Source organism: Balaenoptera borealis (genome assembly GCF_965194805.1).
Source record: "Balaenoptera borealis genome assembly, chromosome: 12".
In the NCBI taxonomy this organism is placed as follows: Eukaryota; Metazoa; Chordata; class Mammalia; order Artiodactyla; family Balaenopteridae; genus Balaenoptera; species Balaenoptera borealis.
In genome coordinates, this window is record NC_138869.1 from 71666101 (window position 1) to 71689131 (window position 23031).

A 23031-nucleotide genomic window follows, 5' to 3' on the forward strand; every position below is an offset into this window, starting at 1 on the left:
GGACCTGCCTGGGTGAGAGGTACACAGCTGGACTAAGAAATAGAATCCAGCCACCTAGCTTCGGTGGCTCCCTGCCCAGTGACCTCGGGACTCTCACTGAGCCCTGTGGCATGGGTCATCCTGGCCATGGCACCTGAAGATAATGCAAACCCTCTTCCCCCTACCCTGCTGAGATTATCCTTACCATCCTTCCAGAACCATTCCTGTTCATTCTCCTCAGTTCTGCCTTCCTTGGACAGACACTGACCAACAACCATTTCCTCTGAGCTCTCTCTGGCCTGTACTGTGCCATCCTCTGACTTATAGGACCCATTACCATACTCGGCACACCCTGGACTGCAAAATCAGGGGTGCCTCTGTCTCTCACACAGGGCAGGGACCCCAACTCTGCTCCAGGCCAGCCCGGCACCTGACTCAGAGCAGGGTCCTGGCAAATTGGATGGATGAAGGAAAACCAAAAGGAATGGCCAATGGGTGAGCAAGGCTCTTGTCTCCCAACATGGTCATGCTCAGGGCCGGCCCCTATACTTCCTCTCAGCTGTAGAGCCTAATGGTTAAGTATGTGGACTGCAGTCAGACAAGTTGGGTTCACATCCCACCTCTGGACAAGTTACTTGCCTTCCTTGTGCCTCAGTTTCCCCACCTGTAAAGTGGAGTTAAAAAACAGTTCGGGCTTCCCTGGTGGCGCAGTGGTGAGAGTCTGCCTGCCAACGCAGGGGACGCGGGTTCGAGCCCTAGTCTGGGAGGATCCCACATGCCGCGGAGCAACTCGGCCCGTGAGCCACAATTACTGAGCCTGCGCGTCTGGAGCCTGTGCTCCGCAACAAGAGAGGCCACGATAGTGAGAGGCCCGCGCACCGCGATGAAGAGTGGCCCCCGCACCGCGATGAAGAGTGGCCCCCGCTTGCCACAACTAGAGAAAGCCCTCGCACAGAAAACGAAGACCCAACACAGCCATACATACATACATACATACATACATACATAAAAAAAAAAGAATGTAAGCAGACAAGAATAGCATTAAAAAAATAAAAAATTAAAAAAAAAAAAAACAGTTCCTCCCTTAGGACTGCTGTGGAGCACTTGGACAGAGTGAGGCTCATCAGACAGGTTAGTCGTCCTCATCGGCCTGGTGTTGAGCGGAGCGGTCATTCTCCTGGTGGGTGCTCAGGCTCTCTTGGTGACAAAGGAGAGACGGGACGGGCGACACAAGCCACTTCTACTTACAGGTCCCAGGAAGCCCATCCCATCACATACACTCCCAGTGCCCTGTTGGGGTTGATCCACTGAGGACTCCAAGGCTCAGAGATGGTGAGTGACTTGCCCACAGGCACAGAGGCAGTAAGAAGCCAAGGGGTGAAAACCAGGTCTTCCAACGCGAAGCAGGGCTCAAACCGCAAGGACACAGAGAGACCAGCCCATAAGTGCTTTTCTCCGCTATCTTTCTCTGGAGAGCTCAAAGAGACTTTTTTTCCAACAGGCAAATGTACTTTTCCCCCCAAAAAAGCATAAAGTTCTTCAGATGTCCAAGTGACAGCCTAAAGCTTGGCTTCTTTTGTTCCTTAAATCAAGATCAGGGAGCAGAGCAAAATGCTCTTTTCCTCACTGCTCTCCCCCCAAAAATCACTTCAAAAACAGTTGCAGGGGGGGCTTCCCTGGTGGCGCAGTGGTTGAGAATCTGCCTGCCAGTGCAGGGGACACGGGTTCGAGCCCTGGTCTGGGAAGATCCCACATGCCGCGGAGCAACTGGGCCCGTGAGCCACAACTACTGAGCCTGCGCGTCTGGAGCCTGTGCTCCGCAACAAGAGAGGCCGCGATAGTGAGAGGTCCGCGCACCGCGATGAAGGCGTGACCCCCGCTTGCCGCAACTAGAGAAAGCCCTCGCACAGAAACGAAGACCCAACACAGCCAAAAATAAATTAATTAATTAATTAATTTAAAAAAAAAAAACAAAAAAACAGTTGCAGGAAGAATGACCACGCACTGGGTGTTGAGAAGACCCCAGCAAAGACAGAAAGCACGGGAAAGGCTGACATGAGAACTCCTGCCTGGTGCTAAAGGACAGGGCCTGAGGGTGACACCTTCGCAACGAGAAGCTTAAAAGAGTCAGAATAGAAGCTGGGGCTCTCCAGTCAGAAAGAGGAAGAGACGCAGCCCTCCGCTCAGGGAGTCTTGTCGGAGGAAAAACAGCAATGCCATCAGGGAGCTGCAGCCTGAGGGGAGACCCAGCCTTGTCCTCAGGGAGCCCCGGTCTGAGGGGAGAGACAGCCCCGTCCTCAGGGAGCCTCGGTCTGAGGGGAAACACAGTCCTGTCTCAGGGAGCCCCACTTTGAGGGGAGACACAGCCAGACCCTTCCGGAGCCCCAGCCTGTGGAAACAATCCTACCCTCAGGGAGCCTCAGTCTGAGAGGGAGAAAACAGCCTTGCCTTTAGGAGGCCTACTCTGAGGGGAAATACAGCCCTCACTTCAGGGAGCAAAAGTCTGAGAGGAGACACAGCCCCGCCCTCAGGAAACCCCAGTCTGAGGGGAGACACGGCCCCGCCCTCAGGGAGCCCCAGTCTGAGGGGAGACACGGCCCCGCCCTCGGGGAGCCCCAGTCTGAGGGGAGACAGCCCCGCCCTCAGGGAGCAAAAGTCTGAGAGGAGACACAGCCCCGCCCTCAGGGAGCCCCGGTCTGAGGGGAGACACGGCCCCGCCCTCGGGGAGCCCCAGTCTGAGGGGAGACACGGCCCTGCCCTCAGGGAGCCCCAGTCTGAGAAGAGACACAGCTGTGTCTCAGGAAGTCCGAGGGGGGAGACACAGTCCCTCCTGTGCTAAATTGCTCCGTGAACTGATTATCACACATTCAGGTTGTCTCTAAGCGAAGCCCATACATGCTCCGTGGATTTACTAGCAAATGACTCTGGCTATAGAATAAAAGGAAACACACCAAGAACACTCAATCTCAGCTTTTCCTGGACTGGCGGTCCCTAATAAAGGTCCACGGACCCCCCTGAAACTATAAGCAAAATGTGGCATATTGGTCCATATGGATGCATACTTTTTTTGCAGAATTTTCATCATATTCCCAAAGAGGTTCCTGAGGATCAAAGGCTAAGGAAACATGGGAGGTTTTTTTGTTTGTTTTGGGTTTTTTTTAAAAAAATGTATTTAATTAATTAATTTATTTTTGTCTGCGTCGGGTCTTAGTTGCAGCGCACGGGCTCCTCTCTAGTTGTGGTGCACGGACTCAGAGCGTGAGGGCTCTTTGTTGCGATGCGTGGGCTCTCTAGTTGTGGTGTGCGGGCTCAGTAGTTGTGGCGCAAAGGATTAGTTGCCCCGCGGCACATGGGATCTTAGTTCTCTGACCAGGGATGGAACCCGCGTCCCCTGCATTGGAAGGTGGATTCTCAACCACTGGACCACCAGGGAAGTCCCTGAAAATATGGTTTAACTTCTTTCCAACAAGCCTCCCTAAGCATCCCTCCAACCTCTGGCAAAAAGTTGGTGGTGATGAGCACATAGCTTGGATCTTCAATGCTGGGTCCAAAACCCAGCTCTACCCCTTAGCTGTATGACCTCACTTAGCGTCTCTATGCATCAGTATCCCCATCTGTAAAGTGGGAGTAATAATAGTCCCTCTCTCCTACAGGTTTTCTGAGAATTAATGGAGTTCATATATGCAAAACAGAACAGTATCTGGCACATACTAACTTGCATTTAAGTGCCTGGCATACAATAAATGCTCACAAAAGCCCTGTGGAGAATAAGGTGGCTTCTAGGGAATCCCCATGTTCTCCTCTCCCTGCTCCCTACTGCTGGGCTTGATCAGGACCTGGAGCACCTGCATGTCCTCGCCCATCAGGGTCCACCTGGCTGTTGTACAGCCTTCATTGAGGAGAGCAGACTGGGGACAGGTGAGCCACTATCAGGGAGAAACAGGAATCCAGAAGAGGCTGGAGAGACCCCGGAGCTTGAGGGGCCCTCCAGATGCACCCTATTTCTCCATGGAGCAATTCAACACCAAACATCTGGTTAATCCCAAGCAGGCAAAGTGGGTGGGAGGGGGCCACATTAACCGTGGATATAATCGGCACCAAATCCTTTGTTGTGTACTTAACCTATTGACACCCTGTTCACCCTATGTATCAATGCTGGGAGGTAGACATTGCCTCATTGTACAGGCAAGACAGCTGGGGCTGAGGTGTGCCAGTGTCACCCAGCTTGCCAGGAGCACCGAGACTGAACTCTGAAACCGGAGACCATTCAGAGGCGCCTGCATTACCAAAATCCAGGGTCTCCCAAATCCCCACCAGCAGCGCCCCTCACATCCTCACTCCCCCGTTTCCTACCCCCAGCTTCATCAGGGGTGCTCGCAAAGGAACAGCTGAAGAGGACTGGAGGGCTTTCCATCTCTCCCTGCCCTGCTCCCTGTCCTAACAGGCAGAAGTAATCCCAGGAAAGGTGAGGAGGGAGCCGGGGAGGAGAGGGACCTTGGCATCCAGCCCCTGGCACTCGCCCATTTCCCCTTTCAAATCCTGTTCCTCACCCCCGCGCACTGTCTCCCTGCCAGGCAACCTCACCAAGGTCTAAAAGGCAATTTTCACGTGGCTTAAAGAGCTCTCCTTCCTGGAGCTATTTGCATTTTTGTTATTATTAATTATTGTAATACCTGTCCCTCTTAAGCTACGTGACTGAGGGAAAAGAGCCTGAGCTCTGGCCTCAGATCCATTCAAACTGGAATCTCCACACAGCCACATGGTAATTCTGTGACCCTGCACCAGCTACTTAACCTCAGTTTCCTCATCTGTGCACACAGTCACATACCTGCCTTGTACAGTTGTGAAGCCAATAGCTTACAACAGAAATGTAGGAAGTGTGCTTGATTTTTCTCTCCCTCATGCCCACCCCCCCACCCCATTCATCAAGTCTTAAAATTTCTCCTACTGGGACCTTCAGGCACTATGCTAGGCCAGCAGAGGCGAGTGACATTAGGAGACAGAGGCACCTTGCAATGTTTTGGAATCACACTAAGTCTTTTTTTCTTGACCAGGAAACTAGCAGGAAAAGAGGTTGTCAGGGGTCCAGCCAAGCTGTGCTTGGAAAATCAGTCCCCAGTCACTTAACACTGGCTGTCCACTGACTGCAGGAAAATCTGAGGAGTCAGTTCTCAAAGACACCAAACTCGAGGCCCCTTGTAGCCCCAGGGATCTCAGGTAGTCTGTGGGTCACCTGGAAAGCCTCCTTGTGGTGGAGGCCATGGCTGTCCACCCAGCAAGCATTCCTCACTCCCTTCCTAAGAGAATCCATGCTGGTTCAGGTATCTGATGCAGATGGCCTGAAGTCAGAGAAGGTAGGCTCCTGTCCTTTGTTGCTGTTGACTGATTGTGTAACCCCCAAATTTATACATTGAAACACTAACCCCCAATGTGCTGGTATTGGAGATGAGGTCTGTGGGAGGTAACTAGGGTTATCTGAGGTCATGAGGGTGGGTCCTTCACGATGGAATTAGTGCCCTTATAAGAAGACCTTGCTCTCTGCTCTCACCTTCTCTCTCTGCCATGCGAGAACAGTGAGAAGGTGGCCACCTGAGGCCAGGAAAGAGTGCTCACCAGAATGTGACACCCTCATCTTGGACTTCCATCCTTGAAAACTGAGAAATAAATTCTTTCTCTTGTTTAAGTCACCCAGTCTATGGTATTTTGTTTTGCCAGCCAAACTGACTAATATACTGGCCTGGGGTGGACATGAGACCTGCCTTTGGCCTGAAATAGAAGGGGAAGTCTGCTGAGAGACTTTGGGAGGGACTGTGCTTTCTAGATAAAAAGAAATTTTCAGAGACGGGTCTTTGGTCCAATGTCTTGCTTCCTGTCTTTGGATGTGGTCATGATGCCTAGAAAAGAGGCAGTCATTTTGTAACAATGAGGCCCACCATTTGGATGATGGCAGAATAGAAAGATAGCTGCATCCTTGATGGCAAAGTGAGCTGACAAACCAGAACTGAGATAACCTACGTACAGACTCACTGTGATCTGAGAAAAATAAATGTATTCTGGGTTTGACCTACTATCAGATTTTCTGTTACCTACAGCCAAAGCATTCCTAACTGAATCTGATTCCTCTGTGCCCCAAAGCTTGTTCCAGCCTTATTCCCCTCACCTCCTCCCCACCCTCTCTTCCCAATGGTAGGTCATCTCCAGCAATGGCCTTAGGTCTGAGCAGGGAGACCTGTGGGCTAGGACAGGACAGATGGTAAGCTACTACCATATGGTCTAGATGCCAGGGAAGGCCAGCTGCCATCCCATGACACTCTCTGGTCTCTGCTCCCTAGGGATTCCTCTGGTTCTGGGTTTGCCTGGCATTCCTGAGCAAGGAAGGCCTCTCTCATCCCTGGAGATAGAGTACCTACTTCTTGGCTACATCTACCATGGTTGGTACCCAGGCCCTACCATGATTCTCATGCTTGGAGACCCCAATCCTCAAACTCAAGAGGCTCTCAAGGTTTTGAAGTCTGAGGAAACTGGATTTGGATCCCCCTCTCCAAAACACACTAACTGTACAGCCTTGGGCCGGTTCCTTAACCTGAGCCCTGATTTCCTAATCAGCAAAAAGGGAAAAATACTACTCGTATTTTTCTAGTTCATAGGATTGTTGTAAGGTTAAAAAAGATGCAGTAATTGTGGTAGGCAGAAATCTAAGCTGGTCCCTGAGATTCCCGCCCCCTGGTGTACAAGCCTGCACAATCCCTTCCCCTTGAGTGTGAGTGGGACCTGGGAATATGATAGGATACTCACTTCTGTTACTTTATATCAAGTAGCAGACTCTGGAGAGATTATCCCGCTGGCTTTGAAGAGGGAAGCTGCCATGTTGTGAGAGGCCCACATGGCTGGACCTGAGGGTGGCCTGTAGGAGCTAAGAGCCCCAAACCAACAACCAAAAAGAACACAGGACTTTAATCTTACAGCTGCAAGGAATTAAACTCTGCCAGCAACCTAAATGAGCTTGGCTTAGACCCCAAGCCTCAGATGAGATCATAGCCCCTGCAGGCACCTTGATTTCAGCCTGGAGAGACCCAGAGCAGACAAGTCAGCTGTGCTGTGCCTGGGCTTCTGACCTACAGAAACTGTGAGATAATAAATGGCTGTTGTTTTAAGCTCTAGGACTGTGGTGATTTGTTATGCAGCAATTGAAAACTAATATAATAGTCTGAGTTTGTACCAAATTGCTATTTGAGTAGGTTAAAAACAGCTGAGTACAGGCAATTGCATATGGTTCAGCCTAGTACAGATGTTAAGTGCCTGGCATGTAGTAAGCACTCAATAAATCCCACTGTTTTTATTCCTCTGGCTCCACTAAACAGTACCTTAATGTAGTCAGTGGCTGAATGGACCTCTTTTTCCTAGCAATGGCTCTAACAGCTGCCACACTGCCCCCAGGCTCCTCCTTCCCCCAAAGCCACCCTCCCCCTGCCTGTCAGAAGACAGTGTTCTGAGCCCATTCACAACCCTTCTGAGAGGCTGAGGGCACAGCTCTTGAGCTAGGCTGCCTCTCCAAAATGCCAACCTGAACAGACAGCAGAAAACAACATCTCTGGGGCAGAGGCACAGCTGCCCACCAGCCCCATGTCAGCTGGAGGGGAGAGGGCAGCTGCTTGAGAGATCCCAGCAGGGCTAAGCCACCACCTGCCTCTGGACTCTCCCTTCCTTGCCTTCCCTGTGGGTTTCGGGAGCCCCGCCATGTAGAACCGTGCAGTGGTTCTGCCAGCAAGACCCCGCGGAAGTGCACAGGTTTCTTGTTACATAAAAAATGCAAATTGCTCTTTCTAACCAACACGCTGGTCTGGATCCCTGCATCAGACGAGGCATAGAGAAATAGTGGGGCCCTTGGGAACGGGACACTGGACAGGTGAGTTTTGACTGGGTCTGCAGGGAGGCTAATAAAGTCAGGAAAGGTCTGGAACAGACCATCAGAGGAAAGAGAAGCTCGTGGCTCACACTTTCTACGATGTCTGCTGGAATCTGGTTTCACAAACCATCTACCTTACTCCCAAAACAACCCCTCAGAATCTCTAAATGTACACAGTATGTCAAATATATGTCAATAAAGCTGGGGGTGGGGGGAAATAGAACTTTCTAGATGGATCAGATCTACAGGACCCACACAAACCAGCTATAGAGATAGATTTTTATTTACTTTCAGGTGTCAAATAATAGGCAACATAAATTACTATTCATGGCTTAATTCATTAATCCTTCTACTGTGATAAGGATTATTACACTTACTTTACAGGTGAGGAAACCACGGCCCAAGTTAAGTGCTTTACCCAAAATCACAGGGATTTGAACCCAGGTAGACAGACCCCATAGACTCATGTTCTTACAAGCATTGAGCCAGACAACCAGAGGCTTTAAAATCTTTGGCCCGAGTTTACCAAAATCAGTGAAAACAATTGTTTGGGAGTAGACTATAGATTAGCCCAGGAGATACCCAACACAAAGAAGCAGGGGCCCAAACATGTCCATCCCACAGTGTCACCTGCCTTCAGCAGAGGCTTGGATGGGCCTCTGCTGTGGTCCTGTGCTGGGGCTCAGACATGCCCCTGTGCCAGGCAGCTTTACTCAGCTAGGAGTGTCCTAGGATAGGCATGGTGGGGGTCAGGTCCTCCCCTAGGCAAAAGCAGAGACCTCCTAGGGCTGCAAGGGATGGCAGGGACCTTCCTAAGGAGCAGAAGGGAAGGGAACTAGCTCCCAGGAATGCTAGTTTCCAGTTTCTTTGAAACACTGGCCCCCTCATCCCCAGATGCCCATTCTGAAGCCCCCTGGAGCTCTCAGTCCACCAACCCCTCTGCCTGCCCTACTATTCCCTGCCCACCAGCAGGTGTCACCTAGATGCTCAGGGCAGGGGCACCCTGTAGCCTCCTCCCCTGGGCTCAGTCAATGCTGACCATGAGATGCAGGGGAGGAGGCCTTGGCTCTCATTAACTGGTGGCCATGGAGTATAGAATATGCTGGAGAAAGCCATTCTGTGCAGCTCTCCCTCCTCCCCATCCTCCTGCTCCTTGCCTCCTTTTCCTTTTCTCTCTCTCCCTCTCTCGATCTGTTCTAGAAACTGGATAGTTAGACCTGGTTGAGGCAAAGAGATGGCTTTACAATTTCAAGTTTACCCACATTGTTTTCTTGCCTCCCTTCTGTTCCAGGTGACTCCTCCCTCCTCACCCCTTCCTACCAAAACTCATTATTCCCCACCCTCTGGCTTTTGGGAGGGCAGGAGCAGAGCCTGGGTCATGCCCTCCTCAGGTTGATGTCCCATGAAAGGGAATAAACACTAGGGTTGATTCCAGAACCACATCCCCCAGGAACTCAACTGCATCCCTAGGTACCGCTTAGGCAAAAGGTTTGAGTCTTTGGACACCTCTGCTTCCAGAGAGCAAACAGGAGGGGCCAAGTGCTACTGCTTTACAGTAATCATTGTAGTTATTTATTGAGCACCTACTGTGTGCAAAGCAAGTGCAAAGCAGCGTGCTGGATGCTTCATGATCCTCTACTCCAGTAAATTAATTCCTCCAACAGTATTCCGTGAGGACCTGCTACATGCCAGCCATGCTTCCAAGCATGAGGGCTACCTCTGTGAATAAGGTTTCTCCATGAATAACAGGTTCGCTGTTTACACTTGACAAATGGGGGAAAGCGAGGCTAAAAGTTTGCCCCAAGTGGTGGAGCAGATTCCATTTTAAAGTGTCTGATTCCAAAGCCACAATGCCCTGTGCCCTCTGCCTCCTCTGGGTTCGTGGGTCTGAGTCCGGGTGGGGATCCCTGCCCTCAAATGCTTACAAAGTTGCTTTGGGGGAAGAGGAATGAAGTCTACACACCTGAGATGTCTTCAGAGGTTTTGTGCTCAGTATGTGAGAGACCCAGTGGCCCAGGCTGAGTGCTCAGGACCCAGGGAACACAGAAGGCAGCGATTTGGGCTGCGTGTGTCTCAAGGGTGAGAAGGATGGCTGGAAGTGGGGAGCACGAGGCCAGGCTTTTCAGGATGGGGGGGGACACGAACTAGCAGAGATGAAGGCAGAGTGAGATATGGATGGAGAATGTGCTGTTCAGAGGCTCTGAGGTGAAAAGCCTCCCGAGACAGCTCCGACACAGGCATGATTGAAGGCTGGGAAGCAGCATCAGGCGCAGGGCTGTGCACCAGCAGGGAAGGGAAGACAGGCTGGGGCAGCTGTGGATGGCTGAGGAGGTGAGACCGGAGCTAATGGGCAGTCAGGAATCTCCCAGCAGAGTAATGGCAAGATGCAAATGGCCTTGGGAGATAATTCTGACAAAACCGTGTGTTGGACCATAGGGGAGACATGTGGGGTTATCACAGGAGCCCCCAGAAGGGCCTGATGCAGGGGCCAGCTATGTTCAACTCCATCAGCCCTCACTCCCACTCACCCTAAACCGCAGCCGCCCCCCCCCCAAGTCCTTCCCTCTTTCACATCCCAGCCCAGTTCCCCTGGCTCCATCTACACCTCCCCAATGCCACAACTTGGGAACACAGGGTTGGGGTGCCATGAGGGTGGGTGAAAGGTCTGACCAAAGAGAGGCCTGGGCGATTTGGAACAAGTGCACACCCAGGACCCCGGAAATGCTGTTGGTCACTTGGGGCAGGGGAATGGCATTTCCAGCGGAAACTCAAGAGGTGGGCTCTGCGTAGGCCACAGTGCCCCCTCACAATCCCAGCAAGGCAGTGACCCTAGGCCAGCCACAGGGTGACTGCACTAGGGATAAATTCTCCCTTCCCCACTTGTATCCCTTACTGCCTGGGGCAGCCTTCCTCTCAGATAGGAGAACCTGGGGGAGACCCAGCTTAGATGGAGAAGTGACTCCCAAAGCCTGTGTGACACGACTGAGGATTTGGGGGTGGTAGCCCACAAAAACTCTCCTCCCCCTCCCCTGCTGGACTCTAAAATTCCACACTCATTGTTCTAGTCCTTTGGCTTAAGATTTTGTACCCCAGTTATTGTTTTTTTAATGGTGCAACTTTAAGTTGTTATCAATTATCCACATCTCAGTATGAATGAGTCAATCTGATCCTTTCCTGAGAGTCAGTTTTGTTGTTGGAGGTGAAGAAAGGTTTTTCTGGGGTCTAGAATGGTGGGTGGGTAAGGGAGGAGAGGATGAGGGTGTTGGTTGGGGCAAAGGAGGGGGGAGAAGAGAGGGAAGGAGGGCACAGAAGGCAGAGGCTGGGCACGCCTGAGAGGGATGAGGCAAATCACTCTCTTCTGGATTTGGGGAGGGGATGATCAGAAATAGACTGCCGTGAAGACCCTGCTATGTCTTTTCACTACCTCCCTCTCCCCACACGGGCGTCTGGACCCCCGTTCCTGTGTCTTCTTCTCTCCTCGCAACAACGGCCCAGAGTGCAAACTTTCTGGGATACGACCCTAAGCCTGGCTTCCCAATCCGCGGTCGCCACCCGTGGCTGGGCAGGGGCTTTTGCCGGACAGGCAAAGGGGCGTCCTGGAGAAGAGGACACTCTGGAAGGGGGCGCACGGAGGTAGATGGTCGGAGCCAAAGGGGCGCAGGGGCTCCGGGGCCAGGGGCGGGGCGGGGGGCCGGTGCCAGCGGGCGGCTCACCTGCAGGACACGGTGATCTCCACCTTGGTGGCCGGGATGCTGCCCGCCAAGGAGTCGAACTCGCTCAGCGACGCCATGTCCTCGGGCTGCTCCATAGCCCACCGCGCCCCCCACCCCAAATTAGTAAATCCCTGCGCGATTCACGCCTCCTCAGGAGCAACCGAAACCCTGGGCTCGCCCCCAACTCCGGAGCCGGGGCTGGGCGGCAAAGGGAGGAGAGAGGAGAGCGAAGAGGGGGCGTGGGAAGTGAGAGAGGGAAGCGGGGCGGAGGGAGCGGGGGCCGAGGATACAGGAGGGGGCGCGGGTGACGCGACGAGGAGGCTGGGGGCCCAGCGGAGAGGCGCAAAGGGCACAGGGAGCTGAGGCGCAGCCGGGAGAGGCGGAGGGGCGCGGGGAGAGGGCAACGGGAGGGACGCGCGGAGTCGTGGAGGGGGCACCGGGAGAGGGGTGGGGAGCTTGGGGCGGGGACAGAAAGGGTGCAGGAGAGGGAGAGGGGTGTGGGGGGCCGGATGGGGCGCGAGCTGCGGGGGTGGCCGGACTCAGGCAGCGCGGAGCGCAGTGGCTGCGGCGCCTCTCGCTGGGTCTCCGCGGCGGGGTTGGGGACGCGGCTGCGAGCGCCACCTCCTCGGCTCGGGCTCTGGCTCCGGGGCTCCCGGGCTGCGGGAAAATCAAATCTGCCCGAAGCCACCGCCTCCCGCCACCCGGGGCGGGCTGCGCGCCGGGTCCGCGAGCGCCGGAGGGGGCGCCCGCAGGGGCCGGGGCGGGGCCGCGGGCGGGGTCTGCGCGCTAGTGTGAGTGTGTCCGTGCGAGCGTGTGAATCTCTGTGCGTGTGGCGGGCGTGGAGACGCGGCTCCAGATGCTGGGAGCCTGGGGAGTGACAGCTAGAGATGGTCTCGGCCGTGCGCGTCTCCGTCTGCGCCCGCCCTCCACTCCCCACCTCCCTGAGGAGTCTCCATCTCCGGGGAGGGAAAGGGATGTGTGAACCAAGGGGCATCTGTATGAGAAGGGTCTATGCGGAGCGGGGGTGGGGAGGGACCTGTGCAAAAGAGACAGCAACCCCCCACCAGAGGTTTGGGGGGGGGATATCTGCTGAGGGTGCGCCCCAAAGGAGGGCAGGTCTCAGTCCAGAAACAGCTTACACATCTCCTGGGGAAGCGTGTGGGGCCGACCCCAGTGCCCAGAGGGGCCGCCTCGGTTTCCCAGTGAGGGTTCTTAGGCCTAGGCAGAGTAGGTGCATGGGCGCTCCCCCATCCGCCTCTGGTTCCCGCCGGGCCTGGCCACGCGGAGTCAGCCACCTAAGCCACGCGACAGCGCCCTCCCCATCCCCGGCCTGTCGTGACCACACGGCTTAACCAGCCCCCAGGTCTAGAAGCTTCCTCCAGACAGATAGAGGGTGGCCCGAGATCCCCGGGGTTCTCTGCAACCTGCACCAAGTAGGCGCCTGCTGTGTGCAGGGCTCTGATCCCAGCCGTGGGAGCGAGGAGAGAGTTGAGGCACCTCTCAGGCGGCCCCCTCCCAGCCAGGCCCGTTGCGGCCCCACCCTGCCCCAGTTTCGCCCTTCTGGGTTTGCTGCACTGTGGCATCTCTCCAGGGCTTGGCACAGAGGGTCGTCTCCAGGAAATCTCCCGCGACCCTTCCTCAGCCTCAGTCTCACCCTTGCGGAGCTGAAACCTCTTCCGCGCCCACCGCCCGGCATTTGGACGCGACGCGCCTCTGTGCCCCGGGGAGGGGTCCTGGCCAGGCCTAGAGCCTGAGGCTGGCCCTGGAAAAGCCACGCCCCGCGGGCCTGGCTCTGGCAGCTGGGCCTTAACAGGCGCCTCGAGATTCTGTTTGAAGTCAATTCCCAGAACATCAGATACAGCCAGAGTCAAAGATAAATAAGAACACATTCATCGGCCTGGGTTAAGTGTTTTCCTTTTACCCATGGCTCAGGATTGGCTGCACTGTGTTCTAAAACCTGGGACCCGACAACAAGAACAAAGGTGCTGGGATGCCCAGGGCAGTAGGGGCCTGCTGGGTCGGAAGGCTCCACTCTCTGGTTTGGGCTTAAGACCCTCTCTGCAGGATAATAAGTTGGGCCTCGTTTTCTGAGGGATGCAAAACTGGGCTTGGACTCTGTGTTCCCTCCCCCCACCCCATACCTGTCCTAGACATGTTCCAGACATACTTTTGGAATATGTTATCCATTCATTCTACCAGTATTTACAGAGTACCTGCCCTGTGCCTGGCCAGGTGCTAGGGCCCCTTGGAAAACTTCCTTGGTAACAGTGATAACCACCATTCTGTTTTCAAAGAGACTATCCTGGGCCAGACACCATGCTTAATTTTTTTTTTGTTAAGATATTATTTACGTACTACAAAATTCCACCATTTTGTGTACAATTCCGTGGTTTCAAATATATTTACAAGGACTATGCATGATTATAAATTCTCAAAATAAGTACAGGCATGAGGTATTATTATCCCAGGGAAGCTAAGTAACTCGCGCATGATCACCCAGCTGGGAACTGGCAGAGTAAGAATTTGAACCCCGGCCATTGAGACCAAAGCCTGACTGAACAAGTCTTGACTGCCTCTTAGGGTGGGGCCAGATGATGGAGGGTCTTAAAAGTCATCCATGAAATTAGGCCCAGTTGAGGAGGACAACAAGTGGGAGCCATTGTAGGTTATTAAGCAGGTGAGTGGTGAGACTGAAGTTCTACCACATAACCTTGTAATGTGACAGCATCTGGCATAGCAGCCCCTGATTCTCTTTCTAGAAAAATTCTGGAACTTGTCTGTTTCTCTCCATTCCCTCTTAGTCATTGCATTTCCATTGCTGGCTCTTTGGGGAAAAAAAATTATATTGGGCACCGTCTCTGTGCCAGGTGCTGTGTTAGGCTCAGAGAATAAAGAGGTGAAAAGGACATAGTATCTGTCCCCAAAGAGTTCCAGGCCAGTGGGGACCCCAGGACACGCAGAAAATAAATGACAGTGCAGCATGAGGAGCGCTGTTGAGGTAGGTATAAAGGGCCCAGAGAGTAGAGAAGAGTGACCAACAGCTCTACCCCAGGAATGGGCACAAGGGAGGGTCAGGAGCAACTGCAAAAAGGAGGTGACACTGAGATGGACATGGATGATGTCTGTTTGGTTCCCTCAGAAGCAGACCCCGAGAGAAAGATTTAAATGTGAGCAGTTTATTTGGGAGATTAAGGAAATGCTATGTGGGGAGTGTGGAGGTGAGGTAAGGAAGGCAGCCTATAAGGGTGGTTTATCAAACCAGTTATCACCGTGGGCAACTAAGGCTCATTCCCACTGAGGAGCTCTACGAGACCATACAAAACACACCTCACACTTAGCCCACCAGAGGGGCGAGGGAGCAGGGATATGTATACACCAGCTTTCATCAGTCACTGGCTCAGTGGCTGAGGGCCGCTTCTGGAGGGCCTTAATTCCCTGACACTTCTGTGCCTGACCAGCACAAAGTGGCAATGCAGGTTCCAGAAGCCAGAGAAAGCATCAGGCAAAGAAGTACAGGTGCTGACAGTTGGATGTGGGGCTGGAGTGCACTGAAGTGGTAAAGGTGAGGGTACAGACAGGACAGTGGCTGCTACGGATGATGAACTAACTTCTGCCTGGAAGACAAGGCTGAACAGGTGCTCCTGGCAGGGGACCAGCATGATTAAGGGCCAGAGAGCTGTGTTTGGGGACCCTAGTGTGGCTGGAGCACAGGATGAAAGTGGCAGAGATAGAATATGAGGCCAGAAGCTGAGGGGCCATGATGCAAGGCCATGGGCCTTGGCCTCCTCTGGGCACAGAGGCTTTTCAGAAGGGGACACTGAAGGAGGGGTGGTCTGAAAGACACCCCATAGCTACATAGCTAACCAGTGACTGCAGAAAGTTTTGTGTTTGATCAGAACACAAAACTTGCTGATCAGGCCCAGAGCAAAATGCTCACAGTCCTCGTGCAAATGAATTGCTGATGGTTCAAAAGCAGTCTATGGGTGTTGACATTGGAGAGGTCATTTCTTCTTTGAGGGATATGATAGTGTCAAGAACTGAGGTCACCTGTGATATTCAGGCAAGCCAGCCGGCAGGCCATCAGGTGCTGCAGACGTGTTGTCTGGGCCTGGCAGCCGGATTAGAGCCAACCACAGCTCTGCCCACCCCACCATGTAACCAATGATTGTCCCTCTGATTACAAACTGTGAGCACAGAATGGGCCATGTCCAGAAGATCTGGAATAATCAGCATCAGCGTTTTGCCTTTGCCTTCCAAGACTGCAAACACACTCTCATCTGACCTAATCTGCGGTGTTAATGACGGCAGAGCAATTTCGAGAGGCAACCCGCAGCATTGATAAGGAGAGGAAAAGCACCACAGGGCTTGGGAGACAGAGCTCACAGATGAGGCAGCTGCTGCCTTCCGCCCTCCCCCAGGCCTGTCGTGTAAATGCTGCCCTCAGATCTGCCCTGTTTGAGGCTGGGGATGGTAAGACAACAGGAACACAGAGGAGCAGAAGATGGAGTGAGCATGGGACAGGGGAGTGGGGGCTGTCCATACTGCACCTCAGAACAAGCTGGAAAAAGGCCTTCTTTACTTTGGGTAAATGCAACCCTGAGCCAGCCAGGGCACATGGCTTGTGGAGCAGACTATGGGCTTGATTTGAGCCTCCACTTACTCCCTTGGCTGGGTGCCCTTGTGAGGTGAATGCCCTGCACCACTGTACATGGGAGCCCTGGGGAGATGGAAAGACAGACGGCATGACAGGAACCTGAAACCACCGTGGCAGTAGAGAGGTAGGGGAGATGCAGTGTCTGATTCCATCCATTAATAGAAATGCTAGAAGGGGCTTGGTTGGAGACCATCTAGGTTAAACCCCTTCTTTCACTAAAAAGTTTAGAGAGGGGGAGTAAAGGACTCAAGGTCACCTGACTCTTCCCTCGATAAGAAACTCCACTAACAACAGCAAGGTCAGGCACCCAAGTGCAGTGCGGACCTGCCTGAGAAGGTCTGGGGAGCAGCCATGTTCTGTTGGGGTGGAGGAAGAGGCACCAGCTGGCCACAGGGCTCTCCACGCCTCCAGCCCCCATTCCTCCTGGAGATGCCCCACCATCCCAACTGGAACCCCACCCTGCCCCTCCTTTCTGCCTCTCCCCACATCACAGCATGGCTAGGTCAGTCATCTGGGCAAAGGGAAGCCCCAGGGCCTTCCAGCTGCTGGTGCAGCAGCCTTTCCTGCCCCTAGGATCCCACCTGCGCCCCCCCCACCACCCCTGGGCTTCCTCTCTCACTTCTTTTGTGCTCCTCCTTCCAACCTCTCCTGCTTTTCCAAGTGAGGGAGGCCTCCCTGCCTTTACAGTCCAGCTACTAGAATCTTCACACCAGACAGGGGATCCACTTGAAACCAGAGTCGGGTTGTGTCACTCCTCTGCTTCAGACCCTGCCCTGGCTTCCATCTCTCTCTGTGGTAAAAGGACTTGATGGGCCATGGGCTCTGTGACCATAAAGGCCTGTGACCTCTCTGACTTCATCTCATCTTTCTCTCCCCCTCACAGTCCTCACTCCAGCCACACTGGCCTCCTTATTGGCCCTGCAGGCCCCTGTCTCAGGGCCTTTGTACCTGCTGTTCCTTCAGCCTAGAACACTTGTCCCGGGTCCCCCAGGTCTCTGCCCAAATGCCCCCCCTGCAGGGGGCTTTCCTTGGCCACACTACCTAACACAGTACCTTGTTACTCTCAGCCCCCTGACCCTCCTTTACTTTTCCTCAGAGCACTATCCTTGTCTGTTTCCCCCACTAGAATACAAGTTTTATGCAAGCAAGAACTTTGCCTTGTTCATGGTTACACTCCCAGCTCCAAAGACAGTGCCTAGCACATAATAGGTGCTCAGGTGATCATATGACTACATGAAAAGTTCATCTCTCCCCTCTGAAACACTGACTCCTTCATGAGGACCCTTGGCTTCCACCTAGCAGTCCCAAACATGGCCCCCAAGTCTTCACTACCACATACATCTCACATCTAGCCTTCCATTTATTGAGCAAGCATTTATTGAGCATCTATTACAAATTCAGTTGTTGAATTGACAACTATCAGATTGAGAATCTCTGGGCTCCCTGACCAGTAGCACGGAGAAGGGAAGGGATTCTTATCTATTTATTTTGTTTACTGAGAACCTACCATGTAATAAGCTTAGCAATAAAAATTTAACATCCATCACACACTGAATCCTCACAATAACTCTATGATGCTATTGTCTCGTTTGATGGAACTTTACTCCTCTGTGCAGTGAGCTGGGCTAGTTCACTGCCAGGGATAGAGAGATGAGGGAGACCCAGTCTCCTCAGAAGCTCTGTCCAGTGGAGTTGGAGCACTCGTTTTGAGTTACGCTGTAGGAATCTGTAGAATATGGGCCTTCACTTGCCCAAGCTCACACGGATAAGTGGCAGAGACAGGATGCAAACCCAGGACTGTGTGAGACCAAAGCCCCTGTCTTCGCCTGACACCAGGCTCTCTTGTTCCAGTCTTCACTCAGGGCTTGTCTAGGTGACTCAGTGTCTGCAACACAGCCCCTCGCATGTCCATGGGGCCTAGTCCAGCACCATGTGATCTGTGCTCAGAGTCTTGTCCCTCCCACTTTTCACCCTGTCCAGCATAGACATCACAGCGTGTCACTATGCGCCCTCCCCCCGCCACACACACACATTTAACCCAGTATTTAGCTCAGTATTGTTAGTTGCGGTATTGGAAACCTCAGTGCTACAAAGGACTTTTAAGATAATGCAACCCACTTCGATTTTACAAATCTGAAGACTGAGTCCTAGAGAGGGAAAGAAATTGGCCCAAGGTTGTTTTGCCAATAAGCAGCAACTGGAGGTAAAAACTAACAGGAGTTCAGATTAGAATCAACTCCTAGATCTTTTCTTTTCTCACCTCAGCTCCTTCAAGGGATGGGTCCCCTTGACTTTATTTATAAATGCAAGTGTGCCATCTCTGGGCCTTTTGCGATAAGGGCCAATGTGAACCTCCATCTCCCCACCCCCACCATCAGCCTTTTACACCCAACTAGGACCAGCCACATGGTTGCCCTGGCCTTTCTTCCTGCCATTTCCTCTCCACCAGGCCCACATTCTACCCTTCTTTCAGGTACAATCTCTTCCAGGAAGTTGGCCTGGATTTACCCAAGGTCACCAAGTTTCTCCTTCCATTGAACCTCCAAAACACTTCTCTTGGGTAGATACCTCTCTCTTCTCCTGCCTAGCAGGGGGTGTGCCCTGAAGGCCTTGGTCTTGGATCTTGGTCCTCCACAGCCTAGCCTTTCCCAGGCCTCAGCCTCCCTCTCTTCCTTTTTGCTGGATTTAATTACATTTGAATATATTACCCCCCAGTCAGCCAGTCTGCTCTTGGGCCTCCTGAACTCTCTCTCCACTTGATATCAGCCCATTTCCTCTTATTTGCGCATCTTGGGAACTAGAGAATGAATCCTCGCATTTGAATCTTCAGAAGCTTAAAAGCAGCCTATGTCCCTCCCTGAAGTCCCAGCCTCCCACCAACACACTTGATGATTTCCTGATTGGCCTGGGTGAGGGATGAAACAGCTGGACTTTCAACTGGAAAGGCTTGATTGAGTCTATTCCCCCAAATCCCTGCCACAGTTGCTTGAGGGTCTGCCTAGGCCTCAGGACTCTGTGCCCCTCCCCACCTCAGGCTGATGGGGTCGGGAGGGGGGCTATTTCACCCCGCCCCGCCCTCAGATTTTCCCTACACTGCTGCTCCTTAGCATGTCCCCTGGCTGTACCTGCACTGGGCAGTCTGAAAAGCCACCAAGGGTGAAACATTCTTTTTTTTTTTCCCCAAGCTCTAAATTCATTTTCATGCCAAGCTGCTTCTATCTGCCTGCCTGGCTGCTGAAGAAAACTGAAACGTGCACAAAATGCCACGAGCCTGGCTTTGTGTGGAAGCTGAAGTCCCAGTGGCCCTGCCCCTGGAGCCCGTCTGCTTGCATCTCCAGCTGCCTGATGTGATTTCCCTGAGTTTTATTAACTCTGGGCCCTGCACTGAGAGAGGAGCTCATCAGACACACTTCACATCTTGCCTCCTCCACCCCTGGCTAAGAAAAGTTGCCCTGATTACAGGAAGTATGTGTTCCCCAGTTCTCCGATAATTCTATCAGGAGCCAGGGTGAGGCTCAGGTGTCAGGCTTTGGGAGCTGCTGCTGACAGCCTCTCAGAGGCCGCCTGCCCGCCTGCCTGGGGGCAAGAGGCAGTGCTGGGTTGTCTCCATCCCAACCATTCATGTTATGACCTTGAACCCCTCATTCTATCTATCTCTGCTTCTCAGGTTCCCCTAGCTTAAAAAATGGGGATGATGATACCCATACGCCCATCCCCTCCAAATTGGTATGAGAGTCCAATTAGATGAGAATGTGCTGCAAGAAAATACCATCATAAAATTGCCCAGGTTTAGACCAGAGAAACCAAGTCTGGCCCTCTCATTCCATAGATGGAAAAACTATGGCTCAAGGAAGTTGCCGAGGTTACACAATGACCTGGCTCGAAAACCAGCTTCCATATTTTCTGAGCTGGAGGGAGGAGGGGGCAAAGAATGGTATGGAAACCATTCCTGTGGGAGTTTCCGGTATGACCGAGGGAGACAGCAGACCCCAAGCCTGAAGCTCAGCTCTGCCAAGACCCAGCCATCTGACATGGAGCTTCATCCATGAAATGGATTCATCTATGAAATGGACATTATGATGTCTTGTTTACGGGCCTTCAGAGGATTAAATGGAATAATACATGTAAAGCACCTGGCATGTGGTATGTTCCCCAAACATGAGTTTCTTCCCTTCTCTTGTTTTCTCTTAAAAGTATCACAAATGCTTTCAAAAAGGGGACGCACAAAGGGAACATTTTCTCTTAGAGCTGAATGTTTCCAAAGACAGTTGTGAACCTTGGATTCCCTTTCCTTGGGGGCTTTCCTTATACAGTGAATGTGAAATGGCCATTTTCCCCGTCAGCTAAACGAGGAAGTAGAAATACTGCTTTCTCCCTCCTTCCCCACCACCTCTGCTGTACAAGAGCTTCCTCACAGGTACTCGGGCCAGCAGCTTTTAATGGAGCTGTGGCCAGATCCTCACAAAGAGGAAAGTGAGTCTGTGAGATTAGCTGAGTGGTGAGGCTAATACCGTTATGATCCAATAAACACACTGATTAGGGTCATTTGTGCTCCTTTCCTCCCTCCCTCCTTCTCCCCCTCCTGCTGTGCCTTGGCAGGCCTAGTGCAGGCTCTGCTTAGAAGGGTCTTGGAGATGGATAAGGCTGGAGCCTCCCAGCCAGCTTGGGCTGAGGATGCTCTAGGATGGATAGCCTGCAAGGCAGGAGTTTTGGGTCCTAACGCCTGTCCCGCCACCAGATCATTCTCTTTTTCTGCACCTCATCTTCCTCCTCTGTATGTCAAAGATAGAGATAAAAGGGCTAAACTTGGGATCAGAGGTTCTCAAGTTCAAGTCCTAGGCCTGCCTTTTAGTAGCCCTGCAACACTGGGCCTGTTACTCCATACATTCATTCACTTTGTACAAGGCTCAGTGCTACTTGTCTTTGGTCTTCAGTCTGCTCATCTGCAAATGGGCATAATAATGCCAACCTCAGAGGATGGCTTTGGGGATTAAGAGAAAAATACATATAAGAAGCTTCCACAGACCATGGAACAGAGAAAGGGCAATAATAACTTTTTTTTTTTAATAAATTTATTTATCCAGTTATTTATTTTTGGCTGCATTGGGTCTTTGTTGCTGCGCGCGGGCTTTCTCTAGTTGTGGCGAGCGGGGGCTACTCTTTGTTGCGGTGCGCGGGCTTCTCATTGCGGTGGCTTCTCTTGCTGCTGAGCACAGGCTCTAGGTGCACGGGCTTCAGCAGCTGTGGCACGTGGCCTCAGTAGTTGTGGCGCACGGGCTTAGCTGCTCCGCGGCATGTGGGATCTTCCCAGACCAGGGCTCGAACCCGTGTCCCCTGCACTGGCAGGCGGATTCTTACCCACTGCGTCACCAGGGAAGTCCTCTAAGGTTCCTTCTGGTTGACTCTGAAAATATTTGCTATTGCTGGGCCTAAAAGAGGGGCTCCAAGATTACTTGCTGAATGAATGGCTTCAACTGTAAAGTGCAACATTAAGTGGCTAAGAGGGAGCTGGCTCTTTACAACGAGGCATGCTACAGAACCAGGCCCCGGGCACAGGGGCTCATCCACCCTCACCATGCACGGGGGGCTTCTCCTCCATCTAGTCCAGTAGACAGGAAAGAGGGCTGGCGGGCCTGTGCCGACAGAGAGCCTTCCCAGGCCTGTTCAATGCCAGGCTGATGTCTCAATTCTGGCCCCACTCAGTCTGAGCAGCTGCTGGTTTTCCACACCCAAGGGGTGCCAGGCCTGGCTTAGAATCATGAAAAGGCATCGGTAGGCGTCTGCCTTTTGAAGAAGCTGCAAGGCTAAACTGTATTCACACTGGCCTCTAGTGGCAAATTTCCAAAACAGCATTCTAAATGGAAATTCGGCAGCTGAAGGAATCTTCTTAGAATGACCTAGATTCAGAAATTTAGGGCTAATAGGGGCCTTGTTCTGATCTTCGCTTGATGAATTAGAAAACCAAGTTTCAGAGGTAAAGTGACTCGCCCAAGGTCACACAAAAGCCTCACATCTCACTGTCCACAAACCTGACCCAAAACTGGCCATCTGTGGTTTCAGACAGTTAGGGATCATGGATTACCTACTTGGAAGAACAAATAAGGACCCATTTTTCAAAATCAGACCAAGCCAGCCTTAGAGTGAGACCCTAACACGTTTTCTTCCCCTACACTTTGCTTTTTTTTGTTGTTTTTCTCCCCTCTTTTATCTGTAAAAAAAAATGTTGCTGGAAGATCCCTATCCAATATTTACCTGAAAAATAGTAATCTACCCTACAGGCAACAGGGCTCTGAGGCCACGAAGTGCTTCGTAGGCAGTAAACTCTGCCACTTAAACAAATGTGCTCTTCAATGTTTCCTCCTCCACACGTTGCAAGAATGTAGTGCCAGAAAGGGCCACGCTGACAGCTCAGATTGGCTCGAGGATCTGAGGGTAGGAATCGTTTCCCTTGTGCAGGGAAAGCTATTTTGACATATTCTGGAGACACAGTCCAAAAATAAATCAAGCTGAGGACTTCCACAGGGCTTAGTGGAAAGGCTTTGCTGCCATACCAGCTAAAGCCTGGGTTTGGAGACTTGGGGTAATGCTATTATTTCTGCAAATGGATCTCAATCTTTTCCTGACAGAGAACAATTTTTAATTTGATTTATTCAGCAATAACCTCAAAGAATTGCATAAGGTGCTAAGAGAACTCCCAGAGGGGAATAAGACAAGGGCTTTTGCTCTCAGAGGTTAGCCCAGCGGGAGGGAGAGGTGTGCAAGGTCAGGCTGCTGAAATG

At 52.4% G+C, this 23031-nt stretch overlaps 1 protein-coding gene across 4 annotated transcripts in view; it reads right to left on the reverse strand.

Moving 5' to 3' along the window:
• CPNE5 (copine 5) overlaps positions 1-12239 on the reverse strand; it is a 99383-nt gene extending 87144 nt beyond the window's left edge. Inside the window, exon 1 of one of the 4 annotated variants that reach the window (XM_082346699.1) lies at positions 11599-12239. In XM_082346699.1, the coding sequence (XP_082202825.1) occupies positions 11599-11693 (95 nt within the window). In that variant the 5' untranslated portion in view covers positions 11694-12239. The remainder of the gene's footprint in view (positions 1-11598) is intronic. The other 3 variants (XM_082346697.1, XM_082346696.1, XM_082346698.1) reach the window with 3 other exon arrangements.
• Between the last annotated feature and the right edge of the window lie 10792 nt (positions 12240-23031).